Below are 26298 nucleotides of genomic sequence, written 5' to 3'. Positions count from 1 at the left end.
GGCAGGAGAGAAACGAGAATGGATGCGGCGGCAGTCTAGCATGCAAAATGCTGCGTCGACGTTATCACACCGCCAGAGATTAAGGGGCTGACGCGGTGGATATCGGGTAGCGGCGGTGGAGGCGGATAGGAGATGGCGGGTCTTCGGTGTTCTTATTCTTCGTACTCTGTCGAGTTTTACTTGGCAGACATCCCGCGCGATACCGTCCTTATTGTTCTCTCTTATACGCCATACCCTCATTACGCGCCGCTGTGCAACGCGTTCTGTGCCCGCTATTCTATCCGCTTTCTTCCACCTACTTCCTCCACTTCACCTTCACCTTTTTCTTTACTCCCCCGCGCATCTTTTGCATCTTTTCGCGTCGCCGCGCCGCATAAACGTGCTGCCGGTATTTTCACCTCGCGTTAAATTGTTAACCACCGGAGATAATCAATCTTACGCTCGGCGACACACACCACGTACGTAATTCGTCCGCGTTCACCTTCCCACTTGTCCTACATTTCCTGATGCCGCATTTAACTTCGATTGGCGTGTATCCGATACCGACGGTAATACTTGTCACGTCTTCCTTTCTTATCTCACTCGGCTAAGCCATTACAGCGAATGCCTTCCAATTTTTGTTTCTTTCCGTTCAATTACCTAGGTGAACGACGAGATAAAAGAGAGGGAGAGAAATTGTTGGCTTAAAGGAGACCCGCGGCACTTACGCATGTTTAAGGTTCTTAAGGATCGCTAGAAGCCACGGTGGAGACCTCTATCGAAGATGTATTTCTCTTGTCTCAAATTACGGATAAAATATTCAGACAATCGCAATGTACAATAATTGTGATATTCGTCAGAAAAGTCGCTCGAAGGCTCGTACAGAACGTTTCTTTTTGAAAATGTAAAATAAAAATTTGTTTTGTTATTTTATTCGGTACTATAGTACAGTTAAGATACAGATAATTTTATTTATTATAATGTTTCAAGAACCAAATTGCAAAATGCAGCTCTTCGTAACTCCATAAAAAAGAAACTGAAAAGGTCTCATGACGCAATATTACTTCTAGGAGATAAAATATCAGTGTGAAGACATGTATCTGCACCATGAGTGAGGAACAGTTTATTTTATTTATTATAATACTTTTAAGAGCCAAATTATAAAATCCGGCTCTTTAGGAGGCTTCGTAGCTTCGTAAAATATCAGCCAAAAGAAATTTCAGGCAAAATATTTCTTATATAAGACAACATATGGTAGAGGGCAGATATGTATCTATACCGTAAATGAGGTGTAAATAAGTTTTCTCGTCACTTCTGCCAGCCCTTAACTCTTTTAGACCTGATTTTATTGGAATCATGTTAAAACAATTTTTTTAATTCAATTTATGCTCACTTTAATAAGTAATTCATATTCTTTAATAAGTAATTCATCTAAGCAACTAGATATTTTTTTTCAAAATGTTGACTATTTTTCCAACATATACATTGTTATGTACATCAGATCTCAGATAATGTCGATAGAATTAAATAATTTCAACGGATAATGTCTTCAAATGTAATGTACATTACAATGCAGAGTTTGAAGGGGTTAACGCTGAACGATTCACGCTATCCTATCTTTGATATGTCTTCGTTCTCTCTAGTCTGTTAACTTTTCTATATGTTTCGTTTAACTCCGTGAAAATTTTACTTGGCAGATATCCAGCCAGCTACCTGCAGCGTCGTTATTGTTCGCCATCTTTCCGTCACGTTTTATTACTGCCTGGTGCGGTACTACCGTCGCTGTCGCCGCTACCAGAACCCGCCACCCGGGGTCTTTCTTATTTTCCTCCTCGTCATTCCGTACCTCGTTCAGGTTACTCCCTCGGGCGCAACGTCTTTTAACAAAGCTGCCGTTGCAGAGACGTAGCTGCTGCGCGATACATGTTAAGCTGTTCAACTGGAATTTATTTACGCAACCGCTTTTCGTAGCGCGCAAGCTAACTTCGTTGCTTTATTCGTTCCCCCGTGGACGCACAATTCTCAATCTTCATTCGCGCTTCGAGTTTACTTTATCAATTTCTTCACATGATCAAATAATTCTTGAGATAATTTTAAAATCTTTCAAATACTTATGGCAGGACATTCGTCAATTTAATGTTATTTTTTTATCTGCTTTGTTCTGTTATCTTAACATTAAAAAACGTTTCCTATTTACTAAAAACGAATAAATTACTACGAAATTAAAGAAAGATATGATAAATCTTCAGATTAGTGAACCCCCCCCCAATGACCTTGACCTTGACGTGTTGTCAAAGTCATGACCTCGAGTGATCTCCAACAAGTTTTAGCCGTCGCTCGTTATTTGTTAAAAAGTTATTAACAAAAAAAGTTCATCAATAAAATCTAACTTTTGAACATAATTGTGCTCCGATGAAACAAATTCCCTGCTTTAACAGCGCAAAATATTTTCTTATATAATTTTCTATATAATTTTTGTGTTTTTAGAACAAAGAATTTGTGTTTTTAAAGCAGAGAATTTGTTTTTTTAAAAGCAGAGCCACATCGTCCGTACAGTTCATAGAGGTACACGTTTAGAACATGAACATTTGTAAAGTAGCGGTTTTATTCTTTCTTCAAAGTCAGTATACATATTCGCTGAGAACGCAATCATTACTACCGTTGGTACAATTTCATTAATCCAACCCTTATATAGTTTTTCTTAGCAGAGGGGAAGTGAGATGAACCTTTTTTTTGTTTTATATAGTAGAAAAGAAACATTATTTTTTAAACTTTTTTTGTTAATAACTTTTTAACAAATAACGAGCGACGGCTAAAACTTGTTGGAGGTCACTCAAAGTCATGATCTTGACAACATATGTCGAGGTCAAGGTCATTGGGAGGGGGGTCCTCTAATCTGAAGATTTATCAAAGATATTTTATCATATATATAAAAGTCATCATTATTGGAAAGTCAAAAACAAAATTCTATCCTTTGTACAAGAAATAAAATATTTCTAAAAAAGAAAGAAACGTTATTGCGTGTTAAACTTCTTTTAGTGTTAAAACTCTCTTGTCCATTCATTACTATTAATTTCAGATTGTGACATCGGAAATGGGAAAACTATACAATAAAAATTCTTGCAAATTATATTTTAATAGAAATATATTTTTCAATAAAATAACACATATTTTCAATCGATAGAATAGATTTATAAAACATACAGAGAGAGAAAATTACTTTTTTGTTTCGGAGAAAAATTAAATTATATCTATGTGTATATATTATTAATTTGACGATCATAGCTGTAAACATAGTTTATTTCGTTTTTAGTTATGCATAATTTATTTTCAGATATATGATTGTTTAATAATTAATGAAACGAAAGAACAGTTTTTAATACATTTTACAAGTTGATACTATCGATTGCAAGTATTGTTTTATTGTAACATATTTCTATATTTTTGATGAGCAAATAAAAGCTCTTACATGTATTTAATAAGATGATAAATAAATAAAATTTATCTGGAATATATTGGCGTTTAATCAAATTGCTATTAAATTAATTATGAGAACTTATGATAGACTCGTATTAATTCTTGGGATAATTTATAGCGACAGAGAGATTGTGGCATACTTCTACTTCACAAACTTTGTGACGCGTTTGACTGATTTGAGATTGTCGCATTACCGCGTATTAACTATGATCTCGACTGCTGCATGGAGAACTATGGGAAGTTTCGTCTCATCGCTGCACGATCTGACTGCCTCATCGACTCAAACTACTGCAAGGACATGCGTCAGAAGTATGCGATATGCACGACAGTCACGTAGGGAATTGAACGTTCCGAGACGACATCCTCGTACCGGAGGACGATTAAGCAGGAACACGTTGGAAAATTTCGCTCGCTTGCAGAAAACGCGAAACTAAACGAAACACAGATAAACGATGTATCTCGCGCGTTCGCACAGACGTGCCTTCCTTAATCATTTGTACGTACAAAACGTCTGTATCGAGCACGGTACATTGTTGCGACGGATTTCGTTGGCGTCGCCAAATCTATTCTACAGCAATTATAAATTCAGGTACAAAGTTACATGCGCATGAAATCTGGACGACGACGAAGAAAAAAATGCAAATTATTATTTGAGATTCATTTCGGAGAGTTGACGTTTCGCGCGGACGTTTAATCTCGACCGGTCGACGAACCGACTCAGCGAAACCCTCATTGAGAAACCATGAAGCGAGCACGGGGGACGAAACCACCCGCGAAGACGGTCTATATCGTAAGAAGACGGCACCGTAGAAAAACATGGCAACCCAGCGCCAGTACGCTTGAGCTTACAACAAGAAAGGCGTCTTCTTTTTTCTTGCTTTGACGTGTGCTCCTCATTTATTTCCATGGTGCAGAGTAGGAAATGGCGGAGAGAAGAAAGAAAGGAGAGAAGATCAAGCCAGCGAGCGCGCGGCAAGGAGGATGCCGAGGGAAGAAATAAAAGACGGAATATGAGAGGGCAACGGCGGAGATGGGGGCAGAGGAGAAAAGAGAAACGCGGGAAAAGAAAAAAGAAGCGTAACGCTCTGGATGGGGTGCACTCGTTATAGGCCGCGGTGCACCGGCGAAAAGACGAAGAAACGAGAGGCTGCGGTGGAAACGAGCGCTGAAACGAGCAGCGGGTCGAAGTCGCGATGGCGGGGGAGAGGGTAGATGCAGAAGAATGAGACCGGCAAGGCTCCACTAAAGGTGGGTCTCAGCCGCGGCCTGATAGGGTAGTATTGTGGCGGTATGACGGCGGTGACCCGGAGTCGACGAGCGTTTGCAAGCTTCTCTAAGTTCGCCACTCCGTCCCCGCTCATTCTCTTACTCCGAGCTTCTTCTCTTACTCCGAGCATCTTCTTTATCTATCTTCTATCTACTTCGTCTTTATTCCGGGCTTGGTGGCTCCTCGCGGGCTCCGCTATCCTTAAACTAAATACTGCCGATGACAGCCGCGCGCTTCCACGGTTGGCATCAGCGAGAAAAAGAAGTGGAGGAGAGATATCTGTATTACAGCAACTACGACTTTACGTCTTTTCTTTCCTCTTTTTACTTCTTATTCTTTTATCCATCTAGTTTTCTTTTATTTTTCTGTATGTGCTTTTCTGTGTAATGCGAAATACTAGCTATCAGCTCTCACAGCGTAAAAGTTGAGAATGGATGAATTGGAACGAGTTGGACTTACCGGTAATGTTTACAAAAATACAGAGAAATTTCCATTATGATTACTTAATATATTATGATTTTGTTCTCCTAAAATTCTATTTTCTAACTTTTTATCTATTCATCAAATATGTATAGATTTCTAAAAATTTATACAGGATGAGTTATTAAAGTTTTAAAATTTTGTGAGCGTGTACCTGGATAAAAAGAAAGAATAAATGACACTAGTAAATGCTTTGTTATTGAAGTAATAGACACAAATAGATTTAAAATAATGACTGAGTATTGGATCACATTCTTATTTTTTGCATATGGAAATTATGTGGAAAATGATGGAGCATTTCTTATAGATACAAAAAAGTATCCATCTGAAATTTTTTAATAAAAATTTACACATTTATTAATACTGTATTTGTATCCATTATTTCAACAACAAAACATTTGTGACTCACAATAATGCTTATAAAAATATTTATTCTTTTTTCTTATCTAGGAATACGCTCACAAAATTTCCAAAAACATTATACTTACTTATGACTTACCCTGTATATATGTAAATCTAACTTTATACATTTATCATACAGCTCAATATTTTACATACACATACATGCATACATGTAATCTGTTTTGCGCAGCATAGAGCGAAATTAAAAAACTTGAAATCGCGGATGCTAAAAAGTTCATTGAACGCGAAATTTAATTAAACCGGCTGTCACCATGAAGGGGGAGGGAAAGGGAGGATCCTCATCGCTTCGTGCGTTCTATTTTAACGGATGAATTTTGCGTAAATCGGAGCACCGGAGGTGGTATTGAGAATGACGGCAGAGCTATAACAACAGTAATGACTATGGCATACACAGCGTGCCGCAGCTTAAACCCAACGGTTCATAATTGCTTTCCGATTAGATACCGTTACGATAGCGTTCCGATAGCGTTATTTTCAATTCCATGTTGCACTCCGCGGTAGCAAGCAGCGCGTATCGACAGGTATACATATACCGAAGCAAATTCAACAGGCGGCCGTGTGCGCTGGTCTTTGTACATTTTTCCGATTAATAGAAAGAGGGAGAACTCTGGAATGGCTGACCACACGCGGCGACTATCCACTGGCCAATCCCCTCGACATAATACTCGACATTTTGCTTTCTTGAAAGCTTGGCTTTTGCGATCGACTAAAATCGATTATTAAGATTATCCGCTGCCTGTGATTTTCAAACCAAGAAAGTTTTAAAACCTTTAAAGTTTAAGAAACTCCTTGTCCTCTTTGCAACCTTAATTCTTTCGTGTTATGGAAACGAATTGATCCATTACTTCTGGCCAATTATAGACTTTAAAAAAATACTGAATTTTAATAAATATTTGTTCAAATAGTTCTAAATAAATATTTATACACAACTAAATATGAATATATATTTGTTTGATACAAAAATTATTTGATTTAACTATTATTTTTTTATTAAGAAAATATTTATTTACTGTAAGTATATATTTATTTAATGCTATTCAAAAAAATATGTATTAAGGTTTAGTAAATTTTTTTCAGTGTAGTGGTCAATAACCGTTATAATTAATTGCGATAGGAATTTTGTTCATTACAGATCTGTGTTATTAGTGTTTAAAAGTTCTCCGCAACTCCAGCCTTATCTATGTGAACGTCTTAATCATTACAATCAAGAATTTCATTCTGCTTCATGCGTCAATTATACATTTTTATTCTTTATTACCCTATTCTCTTCATACATCTAAATATCAGGCTGCTTCTTTCTATACACCAAAATAAAATACTTTAACTCATTATCTAGTGACATTAACTTTTCTTTACCTATTTTCTTTTTCAAAACGACTGCTTCTCTCTTCATTGCTTCACATTTTTAAATCTTTACCTTGTCTACAATCGTTTTCTTGGATCTTTTATTTTCTCAATATACATACGTTCATTTATACACGTGTAATCGTGATGTCTTCATGCTGATGCATTTTAATCCTATATTTTCATCTTCCTGTCTTTTTATGTTTGTATCTCTTTTACTATGTATATTAAGATGCTTGTTAGCATTACTATTAAATTGACGAGCAATGTAATTTGTGATGTTATTTCAAGCTTTAGTTTATGATTGCATTTTAAGTCAAACAAACCAAATTGACGTGCAGTTTATAAAACTGAATAATGTATTTGCAAATTTGCATAAACATTATCAAGCATCAGATTCACTTTGAAAATAGGAATTTTTTATTTGATTTATTTAATATAAATTTTATTTATAATGTTCCATTAATATTTGGCCTCGTGAACAGTAGTACTAATGCCTCACTTTTTGAGGCATCCGTTATAAATTTATTCTTATTTATGCTACTTTTCGCACTTCAATAAAACTATTATTAATATTATCATGAATTCAATTGCGTGTTTTTTCTTGAATTATTATGCTGTCAATAATTGCACGTATGAATGGATTAATAAAATTGAATAAAAAATACCATTTGTCCAGTCAATAAAGGAATTTTTGCGCTATTTTTCAGTTCACTATAAATTTGCGACTACGAAATGCCATGACATAGCGACTCAGAGTTTAAAATCATTGCCCGCCGTTACGTGCAAACATTTACGGCATCCCGAAAAGCACGTCTTGTTCTGTAGTCCGAGGGAAGCGATAAATTGACCCGTGTAGGCGACGGTTTGGCGCATTCCGTGTCGTAGATCCATTGTGGCCCGAAGGATTACTCAGTGGTTGAATGGATAGTGACCGGACGTTCGCGAACTACTCTCGTAGGTGCACCATTAATTACGCTCCGTAATTAAACATTGTGTCGAATTATCTTTCTTGGCCAGTGACGTGATGGGAAAGAAAGAATGGATTGGGTGCCGCCTCTTTGTGTCGATATAGCTTATAATCTTATCCGCGCAGCAGCTAATTTAATGTACGTTACATAAAAGTTTCACCGAGAAACTAAACGCTGCTCTTGAGCTTATTCACGGATTGACGGATTAAACTTCGCCCAGGGAATCCGCTTCTTCAAAAAGATCTTTTGTGGCGCGCCACTTTGATATAGTTTGAGGTAAAGCTGTGTATCTGCTCGTTACGAGGAAGAGAACGACCATTTTCGCCAAGGTTTCTCAAATATCGAAATCCCATTATTTACCCCTTCTCTCTTAAACGAGACGTCGGATAATTCTGAGTAATGCTCAAGTTGAGTTTAAAAAGCTAAACCTCCGGGATCCGACCCCAAGACTTTTCGCTCAGTTATCTCAAAAGAGAGAAAAAGAGATGGAAAAAGTGTACCTCTGCAATATTTATCAAGTATAGGTCAGAAAAGCGGCACGTCGTAGATTATTAGCGAGGAGCACGCTCTCCACTATCTCATATTCTCCACCAGACTCTCTACGTGGCTACTGAATAAACACTCTGATTTATGCGACAGCGTGCTCCCGATCAAGATAAACCAGTATATCAAGAAGGGACAGATCAAAGGGGAATTTCGATAAAATTCCAGTCTGAGAGATTCACCCCTTATTACGTTTTCAACTTTTTCCAATACTTTTTTTCATCTAAAATATTATATATGCTACGTTATGTAGTATTATAATAAGCACACTGATTTTACTGAAGTATTTAAAATTTTGCTGGATCTGAAAATTTTATTTGAATCATTAAAATAATTATGTAGGGCGCTCGAACTAGTTGCTAAAACGTTGTGCTCAATGTTACACTAAGAAAAGATATGTACTAAATTTTAATTAATATTTATTTAAATAGCGTTAATTCAACATTTACTTATGGTAAATAAATATTTACTCAATAAAAAATGATTGTTAAATTAAATTAATGGTTTAGTATCAAATACATATATCTTTATATGTAGTAAATATTTAGTTGGTATTGTGCAAACAAATGGTTTATTAAAATTAAGTATATTTTATATTTAGTATATTTTAGTATACTTATACTATGTGTTATCTAGCTAAGTTTTCAAATACTCTATTTTGTGTATAAATATTTTAACATTTGGACAGGTTTCATCTTTAAGGTTTTTATTGTAAATAGTACGATATACGAAATATTCAGTAAATCAAAAAGGGAGGCGAATCAAAGGAATGGCGACTAAAATTTCGATAAAATTTCAATTCGGAAGATTCATCATTACTTTCTAGACTTGTATCTACATTTCTTTCTTTTTCATCCAAAATATTATACATTAAGTTATGACGTTTCATTTTTAAGCCTGAATATTTTAAGATCTCGATCTTTCATATTTCTATTGTAGAACGCAAGGAAATATTTCGCGAAAACTGATCATTGCATGGAATTTCGAAAATTCGTGATATGTAACTCGCAGATGGAACGTATAACTCGACAAGAAGCGCTTCCGGGATGTATGTGTATGTATATAATATATAAATTTAACACGGCATAAATTTTCTCATGCAGCGCTCTGCGCGAAATACGATACCTATATGCGCTATACATGACGGTACCTGTCTCGCCTCTCTCTCTCTCTTTCCCCACATTCCAAGAAATAATAAAATTTTCTTCTCGCCTATTCTCCGTTGGAAAAATTGATATTGACAAAAATTACGCAATCGATCACCAATCGCTAAAATATTTTTACGTTAACAATAATAAAAGCATAAAATTATTGAGTATGCCTCATCCGCGCTAATATAATTGATTATTCGCATCCGCCAATTATTACCCGATAATCAACGGCACTTGACCGATTAGCGCCGTTAGACACTACTCTCCATAGGCGATGTATTACAGAAGTGCTCTTTACTCTCTCTTTGTCTACCTGCTAACTTGCTTCCTAATCGGATCGATGTAAATTATTCTTGCATCATGGAAAAAGCAAAACAATTAGCATTACAATGCGATTAACATGGCAACATTGTTTCGCGTTAAATACTCATAAAAAGCGTCATTATCATACTTATTACAATATCAATTTTGTTATAGATTTCCAATCTTAAAAACAATTGAGAAAACAATTGGGAAATAGTAGCGTAGAGATAGATTTACTTGTTAGTATTTTTCTTTCGATTTTTATTAAACATCGACATTGAATGTTCACGGATCGACTTCGTGCTCAATGATGCGCGTAATAAGACACTATTCTAGCTTTGCAATCCCAACAACATAGAGTTTCAATGGCGACGGGGAATGGCGGAAATGGATTTTGTTGCGGTATCCTCCCCGCCGATCTCGACGACCCGCGGTTCGCGATTCTCACGTTACATTGTGGTATGCGATTATCCCCGAGCGCGAATATTGTTGTCCCCACTTTGTTAAACGATGTTGCGACTCAGTTTACACGATCGCTATCACCAGTGGCTATCTTTCGCTCCGTAAGATCAATATCTGGTTTCGTACAACAAGATATTTCTGGCGGAATTGAATTCTCCACGGACGCATCGCGTTTTGCTGCATCGATTTTTCTATATGTTTTCAGAAACTGTATCCGATAGTAGGTTAACGCATGCCGTAGTTGTGATGCCAAAAAAAACGAGACTGTGCAAATGATAGTTATAGAATAAAAAAAAATATGCGACATCGTAACAATATAAAATAAACTTTGCGAATATTGTTTTGAATAAAATACATTTATTTTTTTCGCGTTTACGGCAAGCGATTGTTACGGCACGCGTGTTACAAAGCTGATAGGTTGCAAGCTGAAAATTCTATGAGGCAACATGGCTACGAAATGTGTGGGACTGCTCTCTGTCCCATGTGTCTTATTAAAATTGTAATTCAGAATATATCCCACAAAACGTGTTATGAATAACGAATCTCAGTAATTCTGACACTATCCTTGACGACTTGCTTGAGCCATCGAAATAACACGTTTTGTTATATTCACAAATGATTAATATGAAGCTTAGTAGTAATTCCAGTTTACTTAATGTGATAATAAAGCACTGTAATCCTTATTTTTTAAAATATTATACAAATAATAATAAAAAAAGATGGATTTAGTCTTTACATTTAGTCTTTGTAGAATGGAAATTGACTTCTATAAATTAATTTTTCTACATTTTCAATTATCAGAAGTCTAATATCTTATATGTCTAAAAAGACATACGAGAGATATATTTTTATATCAGAAAAGCGAAAAAATCAGACATCGATTTTATTTATATTTGAAGAAATAAGAGATTTGAAACAAAATCATTTGCAGAGTAAATCATAAAATGCTCTTGGAATTCTTCCAATCTCATTTACTTTTCCGTTAATTAGTTCATCGTCGTAATATCAAAAACATAAAGTTTGACGTTTGATCAAATTCTCTTAAGTTACTTACCAAGCGCGAGGATGAAAACGAACGTGAATGGTACTAGCGACGAGAGCACGAGACCGCGATCCACGTGGTGGGCCGACCGATTTGTGCACGGCCGATGTCTGGCGAACTGTCTCTTCCGTGGTTTTCCATTCATCTCCGCCGGTGTCATTATCATCGAGTTCCTTGGAAAAGCGAGAGATCAGAGGATACGTAGGCAGGTAGGTAGACAGGATAGATAGATAAGTAACGGTAAGGCAAGAAGGATCTACCACTCCCGTTTCATCGTAGGGAGAGGAGGGCAGTGTATTCACCTGTTCGGTTTCCGAATCGGTATAAACATAAGGGAGGCACGAAGTCGGACAAGTGCGGATGTAGGTAAGGGAAGGGTTGGAAAGAACGTGTATACCGCGTGTACGTGTCTATGTGTGTAGATGTGTGTCTACGCGGAGGAGGACCAGGAGATGACGTACAACCACGCGCGCAACCCTCTGCGCCGCAACCCCTCTCGGCACTCGTCGCGTCTAGCGCCTGGAGATAGACTAAACCAGGGTTCTTCGAGCTGCGCGCTAAGTTCCCTCGGTTCCGCGATTCGACCGACTTCGGACACGCTCGACGGTGCTCGGCGCAGACCGGCCACCCTCGGCACACGCTCGGAATCATCCCCTTGGCGCTACGCCCGCAGCGAACTCCGGTCTCCGATCTGTATACCGACGGCGACGCATACTCCGACACGAGGACACGGTTATAGAAGAAATTGCACGTAGCCCGTATCACGCCGCAGTCTTGCCGAAAACGAGATGTGAAGTTAGGGTTACTGTTAGGGTTTTACGTGGATGAGCAGTTAAGTTCAAGTCGCGATCGATTCCTTAAGAATTATTTTAATATCATCTTTTATTGGACTAACGACGAGTAACTCAATTTAAATTAGAAGGAAGAAGATCATCTTGTTATATAATTGATTATAAATTATTGTAATTATATAGTAGATATAATTGAATGTAATGGATGCATTTTTGACAAGAAAAAGAATTTGAAGTTTTCCAACTATTTGACAGCTGACCATATATTATACTATATATATATACGTATATGCACAATAAATTCACTGAAATTGGATGATTCACCAAGTATACTTTCATTGAACATAATTACGATTTTTTAGCGAGAGAGAGAGAGAGAGAGAAATTTAATTTAAATGTAAAACCAACACAAATAAATCATGAACCTAATCATTTTTTCATAAAATAATTATAATTTTACATTAAAAAGGAGAAAATTGTTCATTCTAATATATCACACTTTACTGTAAAATTCATTGTAAAAAGATATCAATAAAAATAATTCGCAAATATTTCATGATTACCTATCTGCCAATTTATTCTAGACCACATATTGTCACTATATTTTAATGGCTGATTCTGTCTTCACTGACGCAGAGTCGCGATTTTATCAAAATTTAAACGTAAAAAAAACAAATAAATCATAAACCTAGTTATTTTTCATAGAATAATAATTATAATTTCACATTGTAAAAAGGAGATTATTCCATAGACTTCTGTACTTAGACTGCAGGACTGAATACATTTTAAACACTTGTATTTGAAATATAGTATTTGAAATACGATTTGTATTTTGTATTTCAGCGGAGCACATAAAAGTATTTTGTATTTTGTATTTAAAATGAATTTTAATGATGTATAAATGTATTTTGCCCAATCTTGAACTGCTGATAGAAAGAAATAAATTTGATTTCGAGCTGTCTTTTGAGCGTTCGTAAATCGTCTTAAGAGACTGTACTTAAGACGGTCCTAAATACATATAAAATCCGACTATGAATGTTGCCCCTTGTTTGGTCCATGCGTGCACAAGTATGCATCCCGTCTATGAGTACACATGATCTGACAATAAGTGTATTACGTGTCTGTACGTGATTTTCAATGTGATTTATATATGTGAGAGTACGTGAACTTGAACATAGCGTTGCTTTCAAAGATGGAAGCGAAGTCAGCAGTCTAGTTATAGAACTTTGTAGATTATTCCTCTTAATTCACTCTTTATTGTAAAATTCCTAATAAAAAGATATCAATAAAAACAATTCTCAAATATTTCATAGTTGATCATCTATTTCCTAATTTATCCTATTTCACTATACCTTTTTTTTCTTAAAGAATATTAATCTCCGGAACTGACGGTGAATTTATTGGATCCATTCAATTATAAGTGTCTTTGATACAAGTGTCAAACAATTCAATTTTCTTTACTGATATTTGCGTCCAGTTACTTTAAATTAATGTACTTTTGCTTAAAGTTAACGTAATTGAATGATTTTTTTTTTCATTTGAAGGTTAAAATCCGAGAAAAATGATTATTTAATTTAAAATTATGTAAGATTGTGAAAAATACTTGTTATAAACAATTTTTCACAACGTTGAATAAAATCCTTTATAGACTTGCGAGTACTAATTAGAGTTAATTATGTTGACCTAAACGATATGATCATATAGTAAATTTGTATAGACCAGTAGAATTAATTAACATAAATTAAATGAATTTTACAGACTCAGCGTCAATAACTGTGTTACAGATTTTAGCATCGGCTCTGGAGGGTTAAGAAAAATAGCTCGTTGAATCGAGTGTCGGATTAAATAACGTCACGCGAATACACGTAGACGAAAAAAAAAATAGATTGGATGATTCAGCAAAGCTATAGCTTGCTGCGCGAGTTCAATATCTACACTGAAAAAAATTTACTAAATTTGGATACATATTTCTTTGAATAAAGTACTGAGTAAACATTTACTTACAGTAAATAAATGTTTATTCAATAAAAAAAATTATAGTTAAATTAAATTAATGGTCTTTGTGTTAAATAAATAAATGATTACATTTAATAAATATTTACTTACAGCTACTCAAATAAATATATATGTATATATCAAAATTTAGTTTTTTTCAATATATAACTAAAAGGATTCAATAGTTTGACAAAGAACTTATGTCTGCAATTATCAGTATACTAATTTAGCTAATTCTTTGCTACAATGAAAATTGCTAATGTAACAAGTTTTCTTCATTACAATAGCAAAAGTATGTGCCATCTTAGCTAACATGTTTTGTTAAAAATTTTGATCTATATATTGGATTGATTTTCGTAGAAAGTTATCTTTATTGTAAATATTAACAAATTTTTTATGCTATTACAACAAATATAATTATATATCTATAATCGCTAATTTTATTCAGCTATACAACTTCGCTAATTTAACATAGAAAAATGGCTGTCCGTATATTACAGCTGTAGATTTGCTGAATCAGTAAAGTTTTTAGTTGTTTTAACAAATCTTTTTTTTCCATGTGTAAATGCGAGCAAAATGCGTGCGATCTTTCCAAAAAAACATCGGAAAAGACTGAAAGGAACGCAGATGAAGTACATCGGTTCAAGCTTCGCACGCGAAACCATCATCGTCCTCACACCTCATTTTCCTTCTCCCGAGATCCCCGAGGTTCTCCACCGTTCGAGGGGTTGCGTTCCAACAGCAGCCTTCAGTGCGTACACACCAAGCCCACATCGGGGTAGCGGGTGGTGAGGTGCGGGGCGATCAACCGCCATCAACCACCGACTTCAAAGAGCGAGAGGTCCGCGTAACCTTACGCCACCCCGGCTGCCACCACTGTCGTTTCTCCGCTTCGTCACCATCGCTGCCGCCAGGCACAAATTAAATAGTCGTGCCGTTTACTCTTACTACCCCTATATTACATGTATGTCGGCTGCTTCGTTTTTCATGCGTCGTTGATGTCCAAATGTCTCTTTTAAAGACTTTAATGGTTACTAATTTAAATCTCACGTATCCGCACGCGGTTCCCTTTCTTTTTGCCGGCCGATGGGGATCGCGGCAGGTAGACCGTGTCATCCGTTAAAAATTGAAACATTTCGATGCGAATCGGAAGGAAAAGAAGCGTCTATGTCAGTTCTCTTCACTTCACAGAGATGTAATTGTCTTTTTACTGAGATGCAAGAAACCTGTGACCCGCGCGTACGCGCATCTTGCTTTGATGTACGAGCTCAGAACAAAGAGAAGCCGAGCAGCCGTAGAATGATCGCTTCTAATTTTCGTTGCGAATAGGAGATTAATGTTTTCCAATTCACGCGATATCGATTGCGCTGCAGTCGATTTAATTCAATAGGAAAAACCGAAAGTGCATAAAAGCCAATCTTATCCCACTAAAAATACATCTTATGAAACATATCGAGTCCTCGTTATGTTTCTAAACAAATTAACAATTCAAGTAGTAGCCTGAAAAAGAGCGTTTAGATTAAAACTTGCTTAGTCTAGAAAAACATACTTAAAACTTATTTCATCTCGCGAGATACGGGCGATCGTAGTTTCGTTAATTAATATTAAAAATATATCTTTAAGTCTCTGTAAGATTAGAGTCAAAAGTATCTTAATACATGAAGTTGTAACATTTTAGCGTCACATGCTAAGACGTCACGTGGCATTAGTTTTAATCTTGGCGCTTGCTCATTATATAATCAAATCTCTAGTAATTTTTACAAAAATTGTAAAAAATCTATGAGGTATAAATTTATATATCTTAAAAAATACGTATCGTGTTTCTCATTTTATTTCCCGTCTCTTTTATTCAATATTTGATCCCTGCATTCGTTATTCGATTCATTTATTTCTATTATTTACTTACTTTGTATTCGTTTTTACGTCATTAATCTTTCGCGCGAAATGGAAAGAGCTTGGAAGAATACAATAAAATCTGCAGAGTCTAATAAAGAGATGATTTTCCTTGAAATGAATGTACAAAAAACTACAAAGCATAGATTTTCACGCGGAAGAATCAGAAACAAATCCTTTTTGTAAAGAATAAAAATTAGTTAATTCTTTTCATCCTGCCCTTCAACATCAAACGCGATATTTATTCATCTTTTCCTTACTTTTGTCCTTATTATCATATAGTGTTATTTTTATTATTCTTGTATTTTTTATTCTTATAATATTCTTAGAACCCTCGTATGTTCATAGAATTGTTGTAGGTAAAAAATTGTGTAGGTAGATGTACGCGATGTGTGTATGCATTCGCAATACGTGTGAGATCAGAAGATTGATTGTGTACCTTGAAATGAGGTAAAAATTACAAAAGTGAGCAAAGTCACTAAAATATTTATAATTTCATTCAACATCTATTGAATTGCTCACTTTTATAATTTTCATCGCGTTTCAAAATACATAAATGATCCTCATGGTATGTATTATGGAATTGTTTGAAATGGATTCTGGTTAAAATTATTCTGTTTTCCCTAGAAAATACAATAGAAATCTAGAAAATAATTGAACAATTCCGATCCATTCTAAACAATTCCATAATACGTGCCGAGGTCCATGGGTTCACTGGGGTTCATTAAACCTTACGACTCTCTGTGCGCCTGCGAGTCAGTCGTCCATCGTCCATACGGAAATAAACGCGAGAAACTGCATTGTCGCGATATCTGGCGGATTTCAGTATAATTGTTAAATGCCATCATAAAACATCGATAATAAAAATTATTCTAAATCTCTTGTATTACCATGCACAGAGAAAAAATATTAATAATTTAAATTATTAATTTAATTAAAATAAAAATTAGAATAATTTAAATTCCTTCTAAGAAAACCCTAAAAATATATAAATGCAAAAAAACATCAAATATATTATAACAGTATGTCTATGCAAACATAATTAAAATCAATTTTTTATATCTTTTGTATTAAACGCAAATGGTTAATAGAAATTATAATTAAATTATTTAATCAAAAATTTCCGTATGATCGCTAATTTTAAGCAGATATTTTAATTAGAATAGAATAAATCTTATGTGACATTTTAAAATTTTTCGTCTGTCTAAATGCATCTTCGATTAATTAAAATTTTGGTGAGCATCGAATAAAACGCCTCTTAAATCGAGTTCGCGGAATGAATAAAATAATGTGTGTACCTAGCATGGAACAAAATCAATGATTGTGGATGTATTATCCGTCGGAAATATCCGCAGCTAAATAGTTCAACGTGCATGTCTGATGCATGTAGAGGAGCCAGTAAACGGGTTCCATTTATAACGCATCCACTCTCATGTTTTCCGCACAAGAACATCCATAATGTGTTACGTTATGCACGTTAAGTACTGAGTCATAAACTGAAACCTATACGTATAATAATAGTAAGTTTACGTCAACGCACAAAGAAAATTATGACAATATTTAATGTTACGTTATTATTTTTTTGTGCGTTGATGTTTCACTGTTATCTACAAGTCTTCAGTTTACAATCAATATTTAACGTAATACATTACAGACCCGTATAAAAATATACTACTAGTGCAATAAGTAAATTCGAATAGTGGTGAAGAAAATTTCATCAAAATTACACTGAAATTTTATTGTGAAAATAAGTATTATTGATTAGCATCATATTTCAGAGGATACACGACAAAATTATAATAAAAAAAAGTTTCCTTTATGAATTTTAGAACTAATTTTATGCATCATAAGTAGTATATTTTTATTAGTATATTTTTATGCGGGGATGTCTTGTGCGGAGATCCTTACGTTTTTTTCTAGTATACTGGACATATATCCATGCCTGTTTCCTAGCTGATCCTATTTTCGTTTGCCAAATTCCTACAAATGTTCGTTGAGCAAATTCGTAACCCAAGGAGAACAAGAAAGTCAAAATAATATCGTATATTGACCGAATTATGATAAAAAATGACATAATAAATTCGGTTAAAAATCAGTCAATATAACATTCTAACTTGTTATCATAACATCATCGATGATTGCGATATCTCTCCTCGATATTTGCTTGATTTTTTACTTTAATTATCTATAAAACTAATGGACGTGCGCAATAATGCCAGCGATATAACAAAGCTTTAGTTCCATCTCATAAAGATAAATATAAAAATAATCTAAACTAAAAATAATTTTACTGCGATGTATACGTTCTCAAATATATTCTTTCTAAAATGTCAAATAGAAATCTTCCGAAAAAGAAGAAGCGGTCCATAAATAAATAACAAAAAGTATCGAGCGTCTCTTCGAAATCAATCCATAGAGCATTCTCATTGCGCCTGCGGATTCGAGCGACTTCCTGGTACGCAATTCTGGCCGCGAACGAGTATACTCCTCGTTCTCTCAGCTCCTTCAAAAATAAGTGTGTCGTAACAGAATGAATCACGGTAATCTTATCATTGCGGTTTCTTGAGTTTATTTGGAATTGATTAAAATTCCTAGGGGGGGGTGATTGTTTTACGCTGATTCTTAAAAAAGTCTGATCGTTTTTCCAGTCGAGAGACCGGAAAGCGACGAACCGAAAGCGAAGAGCATATCTCGATCGCAATGTGAAAGTCTTCAATGAGAGTCCGAAATACCGCCGCCGCCACGAACATCTCAAGGCCGTGTACGGTCGCACGATCGTAGATCACGAGAGGGATCTACACGCACAACCGACTGAACAGACGATCATGGTCGATCCATAAGACAAGGCATACACGGCCTCTCTCACGTTCCTCGGCTTTCACAATCAGTCTTATCACAGTTCACAGTTGTGCGGCTGCAGCATGGGCGCGGGTCATTGCAAAACCTTCCGGAGAAGCGCCGGCTCGAGTCGAGACACTCGAGATACATCCGCTGCAACAGGTGTGTACCATGCGCGAGGAAAACTTATTCTAGGAAAAACTGCGAGGATCACACATGTAAAATCTGAGACAAAGTTATTTCTATTCCTTACACATAGCGTTAGATTGATATATCGTATTAAAAAGTTTTTTCTTCGTTGCTTTCTTTTTTCTTCTTTGCTCTTTTTTTATTCTTCTTTCTTCTTTTTTCTGTTTTTATTTCTTTTTCCTTTTTCTTTTTTGTCCTTTCTCCTATTTTTCTTTTTGCTCTTTCTCTTCTTTTCTTTTTTTACTTCCTTTAACCCGCACGGTACTTGATAGAATCAGCTGCTTTCCAATAAGAGACATTGGTGACAGATGAATGTAACACAGTAAATCATAAAACCTTATTGGTATATCTGAAGGCTATATTTTTATTTCTCAATAAAAAAATTGCTAATGTTAGACAAAGATGAAATGATCATTATGTTATTCCGAGTCATTAACAAATTGGTACTCTGGAATTACAAGCAATTATTTTTCATTGTACGGGCTAATATAAATTTCAAATCAAATCTCAATAAACGACTTTTATATTTTGTGCACTAAGAATAACATATCGCACTTATTTTCTAGAATCAAATTGTAATCTGTTATACTTATATGTATGTATTTTCATTTTGAACTTGAACCTTGAATAACATATCAGTTATTCTTCATGGTAATAAATTATTATATTTAGATAATATATACACTTTATGTATATTTACTTTGAACTGGCATCTTTATTAATAATTATCAGTTACTTTTCATGGTAATATATTATTTTAGATAATCATTTAAATTTATAAAAGTTTAAATTTTTGAGGATCTTTTTTTGAACATGGCCTGACCTTTTCATTTTTATGATTTTTTAGAGATTATGTTATACTGCGGCTTTTATTAAAAAGCACCATCTATTTCTCAATTTTAAAATAAATTTTCTAGTGTTCTTACAAGAAACGGATCACGTGGATAAAGCGTTTAATTAATGACGGTCGGTCGGTTACATGCAACTAAATGGTGATTAGTACTTTATAAGAAACGGCATTTGTTATGCTATGCAGCACGAGGACGAGCGTTCGAGTCGTAGTAGGTTTTCAATGCTTTGCCTTGCGAGGATCGATGCAGTGTATCAGGAGTGTTAGGACACTCGCGCTTGGACGGAAGTGGGCTGCCTTGACAGATATGTCGTTTTTACGTTTTTTCCAGGGTAGGTGTCTATGACACTTAATAAGGCATACGAAGCTATATATAGAGTGCAAGGATAATACTTTTATCGATCACCGAATACTCGAAAGAATAACGTTAGTGCTCATACTGGCGAAAATGTATGCTTTTTTTCGTTAGAGGTTATAGTAAACGTCATATAGAGATAATAAAGTATAGATTACGTACATCGCGTTTCTTTGAATAGGCGGTATAATTGAGTCACGCTCATTTTCTAACGTGCGTTGTAGCGTTTAAAATTAAAAATAAATACGAAACGATCGGTAGGAAAATTTGTAAGAGCAAAACACGCTTGTTGCATTTTATCAAGTAAATAACGATCGATATGTGTAACAGTGCAGCAGTGCTGTCTAAAGCACACTATTCATAGTCGATTCTTGTATTTAAGACTGTCTTAAGATGTCATAAATCAGTCAGAGAGCATCATTAGCATTTTAAGACATTACTTAAGACGATTTTAAAGTAAGAAAGCTCGTGAAAGTTATTTATTCTTGTATTTAACATTTGATAAACAATAAGAATGAAACTATGAAATGAGTATTGCGAACGTTCACGGCTATTCTTTTTTCTACCTTCATTAGAAAAAAAAGAAGACAATATGCATGAATATTGATACATATGTATTTCGAGCTAATATTCGCAATTTACAAATTTTGGTAGTGTTCCAAATCAGCGCTGAAAATCTATAGTTTACGTTACATGCGCTATAAATTTTCAATACTGGCAGTCAATTTTGGAATACAAGACCTTGAATAGAATACGTACAATACAAGATCAATAAGTACTGATATTTTCATGTTAATAATTTTTGCAAATTTGACAATTTCGGCTTCATGTTAATTAGATTAGAATATTCTTCTGTTTTTATTCTCTACATTGATATTCATTGCGCTTTTCATTTTATTCATATTGCGTACTTTGGAGCGTCGGACGCTGCATGAAGATGTACTATGTACAACCAGCGCAACATCCACGTGCGCGACGCGTCGTGCCGATACGACCTATACGACGAAGTCAACAGAGAGTCCAGTCGGATTATCCTTTGACGAGATAGTCTCTCTGCAACTCTCTCTTTCTCTCTCCCTCTCCCTCCCTCCTCTCTCTCTCTCTTTCGGAATGTTATCGCCGATAATTGTCATTCATTAGATCACTGATAACTTATCGGGCAATACGACTCCCGATTCACGTACGAGATAACAACAGCGGAGATTTCATTTTTCCCCAAGATTTACTTATATTCATATGCTACGTTACATAATCAACGCAAGTTATATATTTCTTACGAGAATTTTTGCATCGCAATGAAACTATTTGATGATGCAATTGACTGGAGGTATCGCCTGCCATTCAAATTTCAAGGACTATTCAAAGTCCCATTCGTGGTATCACTTTATTTTTGTTCATGGAATGTTAAACAAGGATAAAATGATACTTAAGAAATACTCAGGTGGAAACACTGGGAACCTGAATGCGCTCGTAAATTAGCTTGTCATTTGTCATAAGTATTCTATTGTTTACTATTATAGAGGAGAAATTGAATGAAACTCTATTACGTGCATTAGGTTGATTAGATACACAATTATTAGAAAATATCACATTTATATGTTCGCTTTTATGTTTGTCTATGTTTATATCTACATGCTAATAAAGGATTAAAATAGACCATATTATGATTCATAGTTACAGTGGTTTACTCTTTTGCAATTCCCTCAAAATCTGTTTTGGTCATGTCGAATAAAACTAAAAAGAAAAAATATTATAGTAAATATTACAGTAAATATAATACAGCTGAGAATATGCCCCGCAGATTGCGGTGCATATTCTTGTCCTGTGGTTGCTCCTATTGTGAATCACCTGTTGCCTCTCTAATAATACGCGTCTATAATAAGTTACAGATAATTATTATAAATAATTAAATTATAAATTATTTTATATACACTTCTTAGGTACCTCCAAAGAGCATGACACCTACATTGAGGAAGTGGTGTGCAAGCAGGAAGATATCAACGAAAATGAGATGAAAATGCTACCGTTGGGAAATAATGAAAAGAAAATTTTGTTGATTAAACAGAATGGAGAATTGCACGCGATTGGTACCAAATGCACGCATTACGGTGCCCTGCTATATACCGGCGCGTTAGCGGAAGGACGAGTGAGATGTCCATGGCACGGTGCATGTTTCAATATTAAAACTGGAGACATTGAAGATTATCCAGGCTTGGATTCTTTACCATGCTATAAGGTATTTAAGTAATTTACAAACTTATCAAGATTTTGTTCTTGTTCTTATCCCATATTTGTTTAACATGCTATGTATTGCTTTAATAGGTTCGCGTAGACGAAACTGGTCTTGTCCACGTAAGAGCCAAACGTACAGAGCTGGATATTAACAAACGTATGAAGGCTATGTCTGTACGTAATCCTGAAAACACAAAGACTGTCATAATAGTTGGCGGAGGACCATCGGGTGCTACCTGTGCAGAGAGTTTGCGACAGGAGGGCTTTACAGGACGTATCATTATGATATGCAGAGAGAACGTAATACCTTATGATCGAATAAAGGTATCCAAAGTGTTAGATTTCGATGTTCAGTCTGCGACATTACGATCGCCCTCGTTTTACAACGAATACAATATTGAAACGAAACTGGGAGTAAAAGCAATAGGTACATACAAAAGATAAACACCGATCTCACAATATACAGGGTGTTTCCAAATTAAATGGCAAAACTTCGGGAGCGTGTAGAGGAGTAAAAAACTAAGAAAAAAAGTCCTATGGACATATGCTCCTTTTTGCTTTGTTTCGCAGGAAATCACGAAAAAAGAAAAAAATATATTTAATTTATTATTTTAATTATTTTATTTATAAACTTTTTAATGAAGATTTTGTTCGAAATGTGCACCTCTTGCAGCAATACAAGCATTGCATCTGTCAAACACGGCTCTTGTAGCAGCCCCGCCTTTAAAGCATTACCGTTGCAGAAACCGTATACAAAAACCATATCAGCATATTCACTATTAGAATACGTACGCGGCATATTGCAAAAGACAAAATTCATCTACTATTAAAGGCTTTCAAAGAGCGACTGACAAATTCATAACAGAAAGTGGAAAATGTAATCAAATATGTCGGTGCTAGATATGGCAAGAAATGTAAACATTTTTTTTCGATTTCTCTGAAACGGAGCAAAAACGAGCATATGTCTATAGGACTTTTTTTCTTAGTTTTTTACTCCTCTACACGCTCCCGAAGTTTTGCGATTTAATTTGGAAACACCCTGTATATATTTAAATCATGTTACTTCGTGTACTATATTCTGTACATTTTTTTTTATTGTTATAGGTCTAGATACGACTGAGAATACTGTCAAGCTGTGTAATAACGAGAATTTCGTGTATGATTATCTATTTGTTTGCACAGGCAGTAAACCGAGAACGTTAAATGTACCTGGAGCGAATTTATCGAATATTTTTGTTCTGCGAGATTACACAGATTCACAAGGCGTACATGCGCTTCTGTCTCCCGAGAAACATGTAGTTGTTTTAGGATTAGGCTTTATTGGCATGGAAGCCGCGGCTTATTGCATCGATAAATGCGCGTCTGTCACAGTAATAGGACGTGATACTGTACCTCTCAGAGCGATATTCGGCGCGGACATCGGTAATAGAATTAAAAAAGAGCATGAGGCAAAAGGTATTGCATGTTATATTGTATATAACTTACATTGCGTATTGGTCTGCAATATTGATTAGATAATAATTATAATTAATGTTTTCAGGTGTGAAGTTTATCTTTCAAAATAATATTGAGCAATTTATTCCTGCCGAAGGTGAAGAAAACGTTTTGGCTAAAATCGAACTTACAGACAGCCAAATTCTACCAGCAGATATAGTTATTGTTGGAATAGGATCCACTTTTTACACTGATTGGATGAAAACATCTTCTGTCACAATGAGGGACAATGGCACTATTCCAGTAAATGAGGTAATATTTGAAAGCACAGTACTTTTCTTAGTATATATGTGGATGGTTCAAGTCAAACTGGGACTTTTATTCTTATGTTCATGAGAATAAAAGTCCTGATTTGACTTGAACCACGCATGTACTTCATATTTGGATAATTGAATATAAATCAAATTATAGCATTTAAGGACGAACGTGGAAAATATATATGCTGGAGGGGACATAGCTTACGCACCGATATATGGATCTGACGACACGTTTGCTGCAATAGGTCATTATTCTCTAGCTCATTATCACGGCAAAATTGCAGCTCTAAATATATGTGGTAAAAAAACTTCTTTGAAGACTGTACCATTCTTCTGGACGAATTTACTGGGTAGAAATTACAGATATGCAGGTAAATTTACATGTCTGTAACATGTTCCTACACAATATTTCAAAATTATATAATAATAACCAAGTTTCATAAAAAATTAACAATTAAACAATCTATCCATTTATTTTCAGGCTATGGAAAACCTACTAGTATAAAGATTTATGGCTCACTGGATAAACTGGAATTTTTCGCTTACTATCTTAAAGGTGGCAAAGTAATAGGAATTAGCAGTGTTAATGCCGATCCAGTTGTGGCAGATTTTGCAAATTTGCTTTATGAGGGAAAGACCTTAACAGAAGAAGAAATTAATACAGATCCATTTGGTTGGATGAAAAATAAACCAAAAAATGTATCAACTCGGTTTCAAGAAAGCGTTTTAGTCGATGCTCAAGCTTGAGTCATTTAACATGAACAATATAATTTAATGCTTTAAAATGTTACAATATTATTTTCAATTTTTACTTTATAATTTGCAATGTATGATTTTATTAGATGGACTTATGTAACATATTTCATTTTACGACGCTACCTTTCCTGAGCTAAGAGGAATACTCTATGTAATATATTCGACATTGGCTGCGTTCAGCAGAGAAAGCAGCTTTGCAACTGTTGTAAAATTCTTCAATACGATTGGTTCTTGCTTTTGGTTCCTTACAGATCTAAATGTACAAACCAATCATTGAAGAATTTTACAACAGTTGCAAAGCTGCTTTCTCTGCTGAACGCAGCCATTGTATACCGATCCAAAATGTTACCAAAAAAAAAAAAGAAAATTAAATGTTCTTGGATTCAATGTTGATTTAATTTAAATCTAAACAATTTATAAAACATAATTACACATGTCTGTACAAAGATTTCAATCCCAAGCTTCTGTAACTCTCATGTGGCACAGACGTTCCGCGATAGTAATTTCTTTCTGAAACTTCTGACGATTTTCTGCTAGTACTTTCTCGAAAAACTTTTGCTTTCTGCTGTTGACGTACATATCCTTCATGTGACCATGACTTTGTTCAAGCGTGAGATAGGGATGCCGCAAAATCAACATGTTTTGCTCTTCCCTCTCAAAATCTTGCTTCATCTTAAGTAAATCGTGCAGAGACGGTTTTTTAACTCTACGATATTTCCTGCATGAAACAAAGATTTACAGAGTTACGAGTATTCCACGTGACAATAAAAAGTAATATTATACGTTATGAAAAATTAAATGATTCCTAACTTCTTGAACTAAATGAGAACTAATTTTTATGAAAGAAAAGTACTCACCCTCTGAATCTGTATGGTATTTTATTTATATGGATGGTTAATAGAGCCAATCCAAGCCGCATTGTTAATCAGATTTTGTACTGTAAAATAATTGTTAATACACACAATACTCAATTCTTATTCGTAGATACGATTCTCCTAGCTTTCAGAGCATGTCTTTTGGTTAGGTTGCTCTCTGCAGTCTGCCATGATCCATGATGAAAACAAGATAGGTGTACTCGTTCCCGATAGAGATCCTCAAGTAAGAGATGCGCGAACTTCGAACATGGGAACCTACATTAAGCTAGTTCTACATAGGCTGCGTTCAGCAGAGAAAGCAGCTTTGCAACTGTTGTAAAATTCTTCAATA

At 35.1% G+C, this 26298-nt stretch overlaps 3 protein-coding genes across 6 annotated transcripts in view; 1 reads left to right on the top strand and 2 right to left on the bottom strand.

Annotated features, from left to right (window-relative positions):
- LOC108728447 (Down syndrome cell adhesion molecule-like protein Dscam2) overlaps nt 1-11949 on the bottom strand; it is a 98227-nt gene extending 86278 nt beyond the window's left edge. Inside the window, exon 1 of the mRNA XM_018457002.1 lies at nt 11455-11949. Within this exon, the coding sequence (XP_018312504.1) occupies nt 11455-11608 (154 nt within the window). The 5' untranslated portion in view covers nt 11609-11949. The remainder of the gene's footprint in view (nt 1-11454) is intronic.
- A 6559-nt stretch (nt 11950-18508) lies between these two features.
- LOC108728512 (apoptosis-inducing factor 3) lies at nt 18509-25123 on the top strand. 3 transcript variants are annotated; one of them, XM_018457089.1, is made up of 8 exons: nt 18509-18661; nt 18770-19121; nt 22294-22589; nt 22676-23012; nt 23690-24040; nt 24126-24331; nt 24491-24707; nt 24818-25123. In XM_018457089.1, exons 2-8 carry the CDS (start codon nt 19043-19045, stop codon nt 25081-25083), a joined length of 1752 nt encoding a protein of 583 aa, XP_018312591.1. In that variant the 5' UTR covers nt 18509-18661; nt 18770-19042; the 3' UTR covers nt 25084-25123. The 3 variants fall into 3 exon arrangements, with proteins under 3 accessions (XP_018312591.1, XP_018312590.1, XP_018312589.1); XM_018457088.1 differs by having other exon boundaries at nt 18509-19121; XM_018457087.1 differs by lacking the exons at nt 18509-18661; nt 18770-19121 and adding an exon at nt 20173-20330.
- On the bottom strand, nt 24897-26176 carry LOC108728516 (ribosomal protein 63, mitochondrial). Of its 2 annotated transcripts, XM_018457093.1 has the most exons (3): nt 25950-26176; nt 25524-25810; nt 24897-24974 (listed from the first exon to the last, which is right to left on the bottom strand). In XM_018457093.1, exons 1-2 carry the CDS (start codon nt 26009-26011, stop codon nt 25543-25545), a joined length of 330 nt encoding a protein of 109 aa, XP_018312595.1. In that variant the 5' UTR covers nt 26012-26176; the 3' UTR covers nt 24897-24974; nt 25524-25542. The 2 variants fall into 2 exon arrangements, with proteins under 2 accessions (XP_018312595.1, XP_018312594.1); XM_018457092.1 differs by lacking the exon at nt 24897-24974 and having other exon boundaries at nt 25473-25810.
- Between the last annotated feature and the right edge of the window lie 122 nt (nt 26177-26298).

The sequence above is a fragment of the Mycetomoellerius zeteki genome, unplaced genomic scaffold, assembly GCF_001594055.1.
Source record: "Mycetomoellerius zeteki isolate Tzet28-1 unplaced genomic scaffold, Tzet1.0 scaffold62, whole genome shotgun sequence".
In the NCBI taxonomy this organism is placed as follows: Eukaryota; Metazoa; Arthropoda; class Insecta; order Hymenoptera; family Formicidae; genus Mycetomoellerius; species Mycetomoellerius zeteki.
Note: the sequence above shows the minus strand (reverse complement) of the source record. Positions and strands in the feature narration are given on the sequence as shown.